The 7182-nt window shown below is 30.7% G+C and overlaps 1 protein-coding gene across 1 annotated transcript in view; it reads left to right on the top strand.

Moving 5' to 3' along the window:
- The window catches only part of LOC107448709 (pre-mRNA splicing factor crn), a gene marked incomplete in the record, with an annotated part of 62554 nt that overhangs the window by 9150 nt on the left and 46222 nt on the right, over positions 1–7182 (top strand). Inside the window, 2 exon segments of the mRNA XM_071186386.1 lie at positions 684–775; positions 3614–3697. Of these exon segments, the coding sequence (XP_071042487.1) occupies positions 684–775; positions 3614–3697 (176 nt within the window).

Here is a 7182-nt window from a genome sequence, read left to right as displayed (position 1 = left end):
GCCACCGATCACAATTGTTATTGCACTATGAATTGTTATTACGCAAATGTCACACACCATGAAGCATATGTAACAATTAAATTAAAATTCACAAAAAAAAAACAAAATAATAAACAATTATTAATAGAAAAATTAACAATTAATGCTAATAAAAACAATTAATAACCATAAAAAACAAGCTTGCAATAAATAACTAGCAAAAAAATCAACAGTCCTGCTTAAACTAATATCTTATAACCTAATATAAGTTATTTGTCATTTAATCTAATAGTTGATAGTATTTAGTATTATTATTTTCCCAATAATCATGAAGTCAAAATTATATGACGGCACGTCTGTGATTTTATTAAACAATTGTTTAGAAAAAATGGCACTTTGGTGTATAAAGGTTCACCACCCCTGATTTAGATAATTTGGTTTTTGCCGGTTTTTACCATGTTTTGCCGGTTTTTACCAGGTTTTTGCCACTGTCCTAGCAAAAACCCCTTTTTGGCGGAAAAAACTCCAACCCTGAAAATAAGTATAATATAGTTGTGCCATGTACTGATTTCTGATTGGACAAGCTTTATATTTTTTTTTAGCTTTACATTTACATTTTGAATTTTTCCCTTTATCTTTGAATTGCACTTACAAAAAATTTAAATAACTTTTGAAATTCTTATTTTAAGTTTTTTCTTTTGTAGGCATTTGAAGATAATATAAGAAAGAATCGTTCAAATATCAGCAATTGGATAAAGTATGCCAACTGGGAAGAAAGTCAAAAAGAAATCAACAGGTATCTTTGATTTTTTATTCTTTCTAAACAGTTCTTTTGATTTAACAATTCATTCGTTATGAAATTTACCAATGACTCAATAAAATAAAAAGAAATTAAGTCACTATTCGTTTCCAGTCTACAGATCAAGTAAACCAATCTAATTTGTTGATATTCTGATTTTTGAACAAAACTTAAACTTTTAAAAGATTAAGTTGCTTAGACTGTCACATTAAAGATAGTTTTCATATTGAGGTATTTCAAATTAAATGGTATACGTAAAAAAAAAGGAAATCTAGGTCAATTGTCATATTGCTGTCTTCTATGTTGAAATGAAAATAAGTATATCATATTGAAGATAAATAGATACAATATATTAAGAAAAATAAAGAAACAAGCTCCCCTTTTATTGAATCTGGGTACTAATTAAATCTAGTTGAGCGAGTAATCGAGTAACTAATTTGTTGATATTCTGATTTTTGAACAAAACTTTTAGAAGATTAAGTTGCTTAGACTGTCACATTAAAGATAGTTTTCATATTGAGGCATTTCAAATTAAATGGTATACATAAAAAAAAGGAAATCTAAGTCAATTGTCATATTATTGCTGTCTTCTATGCGAAAATGAAAATAATTATGTCAATGATCATATTGAAGATAAAGATATTTAGAAAAATAAAGAAACCAGTTCCCTCTTTATTGAATCTGGGTAGTAATTAAATCTAGTTGAGCTCTAGTTGAAACAGAATAATGAAATTGGGGAATATGATTTTATTTTAGTGTTTGTGGAATTGCGAGTATAGTTTTCATATTGAGGCATTTCAAATTAAATGGTATACAAAAAAAAAAGGAAATCTAGGTCAATTGTCATATTATTGCTGTCTTCTATGCTAAAATGAAACTAATTATGTCGATGATCATATTGAAGATAAATATATGTAGAAAAATAAAGAAAGCAGTTCCCTGTTTATTGAATCTGGGTAGTAAATAAATCTAGTTGAGCTCTAGTTGAAACATAATGATGAAATTGGGGAATATGATTTTATTTTAGTGTTTGTGCAATTGCGAGTATAGTTTTCATATTGAGGCATTTCAAATTAAGTGGTATAGGTAAAAAAAGGAAATATAGGTCAGTTTTCATATTATTGCAGATTATATCTTGAATTATCAAAATGGATAATAATTACAAGCATTAGGCATGCAATTAAATATAAAGAGTATACTATATAATAAATGGTAAGAACAGTGCACGAAATAAAAAAGATATCTTCCGGAATAGCTTCCGTTCTAATGATTGCAGTGTTTTCATCATAGAAAAAAAATGGGTGAGAATTTCTCACCCTTTCTCAAAAACAGGGTGAGATTTCAAAAAGTTAAGTGAGATTTCTAAAAACTAAAAAAACACAAAAACTCTTGGAAAAAAAATTTCTTTAATTATAATACATTTTTAACGTCTTCTATTTTTTAAAGCATTGAATATTTTTGGTGCATCATCACAGAAGATTTTGCCTTTACAAGGTATTTCTCCATCTTACATAAGTGCATAAAAAATTTGAATGTCTTACATGAAGAAACCTTACCTACGGTAAACACGTGGTTACAGAGAAATCTGTTCTGAAAGGGGTTCGGTGGTTCAGAGGGGTTGTGTTCTGTTGTTCGAAAAGGTTTTAAACAATACTGGTAAATAGTGAAGCTAGATAATGGGGCAGATGTTGAAAATAATGAAAGATTCAGGTAGAAAAGCGAAACGGATTTTATTCTAAATGGCGTAATTCGAAACTTCTTCCCAAATGCGAGAAGTTCGCGAATTTTCAAATTGATTTATAAAATGCGCGAATTTCTCGCGGTAATCATTTTTTAATGCGGGAAAAGAAAAAATATGCGAGATTCTCGTGTTGTAGTGAAAACACTGGATTGGGTTTTCACAAACTGTGGTGTCACCAAGGGTGCCACTCTTCAGTCCTGGGGACTGAAATCAGTCTTGAAAGAAAATCAGTAGATGAAGTTTCATAAATTAATATCTCTTTTAAATTTGTTTTTAATATTAAAATTTATGTATTTCCTTAAAAATGTAAAAAATTTTTGCTGTTAATTAAAAATAAAAATTGCGTTTTAATGTAAACATTGGTAATCTTTATAATTACTGTGAAATGATCAAGTAATGATGTAGCTCATTAATGAAAAAATGAGATTGAACTTCAACGGTTGCTTGCTTAAACAAAATTTGTACCATTGTTGTATCTAAATTTTCTTGTATTTATTTTTCCGAAGCATCTTTTAATGCTGACCCAAGTTAAATTGAGATTATTATTTTTTAACAAAAGTAAAAATTATAGAGATTGGACAAAAATTAAATAATGATGAAGTGAAAAAATAAATAGAGATATGTATAGCTTAGAAAAAATTAGTTGTTTGTTATTCAGTAGTTGATGTAAAAAGATGTACGAGGTTAGCTGTTATTTTTATCTAGTTTGCTTTGAAAAATAAATTAATGAAATGGAAGGAAAAAAACTTGATAATTATAATATATAAGTTCTTATTATAGAAAGATGCATTCTTTAGTCGCTGAACTGTAAATGTCTGAAAATTCTAGTAAATAATTCCAGATTGTGTTCATTTATCAAAAAAATAAGTTCCGTCTTGAAATATTTTTAGAGTGACGCCCATGGGTGTCACCAATGTGGGGCTAGTAATCATCTACAATGTCAACTTTCATCTATGAAAAGATATACCACTATAGAATCGAGTTAACATGTTTTATATACTAGGGAATCGGAATTGAATTTTTGTAGTGGTAGATACACTTCAGTTCTATTATATTTTTAGCTCTATGCCTTAATTTTATAATTTTATTTTCAGGGCTCGTTCTGTTTACGAAAGAGCTTTGGCAGTTGAACACAGAAATGTTACCTTATGGCTGAAATATGCTGAAATGGAAATGAAGTAAGTTATAATTTTAAAATAAAAAAATTTTATCACATATTTTATCCTAAAAAGTTTGGAAAAAGGACATTTTAGAGTACTTTTTAAAAAAATGGAAGGAAGCTTTTAAAAAATACAGGGTGGCCACCCACCTGGAAAACCTGAAATTATCAGGGAATTTTTTTATACTGGAAAAATCAGGGATTTTTTAAAGAAAAGCTGGAATTTTTTCATTGATTTGTCTTAATTTTACGAATTTAAATTATTTACTAATTTTCTTAATTAAAATTATTTTACCAACCGTTATACCCACTTTTAGAGGAAAATTTATTGCCAAAACAGTTGAAAAACCATCTGCTTTGGCAATAAATTTTGGCCTAAATTTTTTATTTTGAAGCAAGCAAAATATTGCTTGCTTCAAAATTTGATTCATTGATGGTCTCCCATGGTTTCTTAAAAAATAGAGAACCTTTCCAAGTCACCTCATTCCCGTAAGATGACCTGTGACCACTCTATCCTGTGAGCAGGGCTGATTGTGTTCCGGAAAAATCCGGATTTCCGGAATTTTCGCTAACAGTGTTCTGGAAGTTTCCGAAGATCGAAGGTCCAGACGTTTAAAAAAATCATTGATCACAGAAGTTTCTGGAAATCAAATTTTCAAAGTTGGAACTTAAAAACACAATTTATTTTATTTGTTCGTAAGGAAGAGACAGAGGGATACTTCATAAGCTTATATTCGTGATTAATATTAATTTTTTATGAGTAAACAGTTGTTATAATCATAAACTCAAGAAAGAAAGATTTCCGTAGTTGCTACGGAAATTGGAGGTAAACTACGGAGCTACGGGTGAATAGTAAAATACTATGGATTAAACGAAAGTGCCTGTCGAATCTATCCGCTTCCGCTGTTGTCGTCTTTCAAGCATGGTGACGTCACTGATTGCGTATCGCCGAAAATGACGTCATGAGTTGTTAGCCTTGGTTGGGAGAAACCACGTGATTATGAAGGGTTACTCATCGGCGATGCCATTGTTATCTGCCTGAATGCAGCTGTTCTTTGAGAAATTGCGTTAGTTTTTTGCTTTACACCGTGTGAAGTGAAGTGACTTCAATAAAAAATTTTGAAAACAACTTTGAATTTTGCTGCTCCGATGTTAAAAGAATGATACGTTTTTGTTTGAAATTTTAGATTATTTTTCATCCAGCTTTTATCGCGTTAGTTTTTGAGTTGTGTATTTATTATTAAATTTTATTGTGATGGATCGTTATTTGAAAAGATCTAATCAGGATCGGGAAGTTTCTAATGACGATGGATTACGAAAGAAGAGGAAGAATAATCAAAAGTTTAGAGAGGAATATACTAAAAAGTTTCCTTGTTTAGTATCGGGAAAAGAAGGCTTTGCGAAATCCACTATTTGTGGTTCGGAATTCTCAATTGTCCACGGTGGACTGGATGATTGGGTATAATATGAAAAAAACACAACTACTTGCACTTCAAAAATTTTACTAGGAATAGCATTTACCTTTTAGTTTAATTAATAAGCCGAGTTTTAAATATGTTTACTAAATTCATAAAACTAGATAAAACAACAAAATAATTTATTTAAAAAAGAACTAGACTAACCTGGTGAGTAGCAACTTATAACAACACACTTCGTTTAATGTTTACTTATTGCTAGAAATCAGGTTCGCAGAAAATGCTGTTTACTAGTTAAATTTAATAGGAATAACACGACCTGTGACGTAGGCTATAGTATACCCAATTGTCGCCGACACGTGATCAGTCCCAAACATTGTGCTACTGCAAAAGAACAGGTGCATCAGCAACCTATTAACAATTTTTATTCTTCAAAATTAGAAGAAAATGGAGTGATTAAAGCTGAAGTATTGTTCGTACGGTTTTTAATTAAGCACAATATTTCTCTATCTGCTTCCGATCATTCTGGCGCCTTATTTAAAAAAATGTTCCCAGATTCCGACATTGCAAAAGAGTATGGGTGTGGATATACCAAGACCCAGGCAATAACTGTTTCCACTGCTGAGGGGATAAGAGAGAGTACTCTAAGTAAGCTCAGAACCTCATTATTTTCTCTTTCCACTGACGGAAGCAATGGCATATTAGATAAAAAGCTATATCCTTTAATTTTTATTTATTATGATGAAGAAAAAGGACAAATCGTATCATCACTGGTTTCTTTATCTGAATCAACTAACAACACTGGTGAGGGAATTTCTCAACTTCTTGATGGAGAGTTTAAAAAATATCTGCTGAAGTGGGAGAGTTGCATAGCATTCAGTTCTGATAATGCTAACACAATAGCTGGATGTAATAAAGGGTGTTTTGAGCTATATAAAACAGAAGCAACCAAATATAAAATTCATTGGATGTCCTTGTCATTTGGTTCATCTAGCAGCTCAAAAAGCTACAGCATCATTGCCGTTGATGTGGAGAATTTGGTGATAAAAGTTATTTACTACCTTGAAAAGAGTAGTATAAGAGAAGTATGAATTTAAAAACAGTCAGATAGAATGTGATGTGAAACTTCACAAGATTTTAAAACATGTTTCAACTCGGTGGTTAAGTTTAGAAAATTCTCTAAAGAGACTTGTTGAGCAGTGGGACCCATTGCTAATTTTTTTTCACAGTCTAATGTTAAAGAGAATGCTAGCTCAGAAAAAATAAAAGAGTTACTTAAATCAAACAAAACAAAGATATATTGTGTTTTTGTTACATCGATATTGCCTGTATTCACCAAGGTAAATGTTGCCCTGCAAAAAGAGCAACCTTCTATCCATACTTTGTATGATGATTTAATGAGCTTATATTATGAGCTTCTTGTACGATTTGTTTCGCCTTCTACCATAAGCAAATCCAAGTCTTCTCTGTTACAAGCGAAATTTCAGAAACCCAAGTATCAAAAACCTGATGAGTCTCTTATAATAGGATCAAGTGCTAGATCCATTTTGAGTGATCTGACGCCAGAAGAAACAACTGAGTTCTTTTTGGCAGTGCGAAAGTTTTTTGTCACTGCATGTGAATATATTCTCAAAAAGTTTCCTTTAGAGGATGATTTTCTTAAGCATGCTACTGTGGCAAACATTTTGAATAGGCAGAATGCAAATTTTGCATCTCTTAAGTATTTTTATGATTTGTTTAATTGTGGTATTGACATTGATCAACTTGAGTTAGAATTTGCCTTTTATCAGGCAGACAATTTTCCTTCTGAAATTTTAAATCATACCAGAGTAGATGAGGCATGGCATAAAATTAGCCAGTTAAAGGATAACAATGGAATAAAGAGATATGTGGCTTTGTCAAAAATAATGCTTTCAATTCTGTCAATTCCCCATAGTAATGCTGGATCTGAGAGAATTTTTAGCATGATTCGTAAAAATCAAACTGATAATCGCTCAAGTCTGAGTACCAAAACATTAGAATCAATTCTAATCACTAAATTAAGCATGGGAGTTTGTTACAATGCACAATTTACTGAGGATGAGTTAAA

The sequence above is a fragment of the Parasteatoda tepidariorum genome, chromosome 10 (assembly GCF_043381705.1).
Source record: "Parasteatoda tepidariorum isolate YZ-2023 chromosome 10, CAS_Ptep_4.0, whole genome shotgun sequence".
NCBI lineage: Eukaryota > Metazoa > Arthropoda > Arachnida > Araneae > Theridiidae > Parasteatoda > Parasteatoda tepidariorum.
The sequence above is the reverse complement of the archived record's forward strand: the minus strand, read 5'-3'. Positions and strand labels throughout refer to the sequence as shown.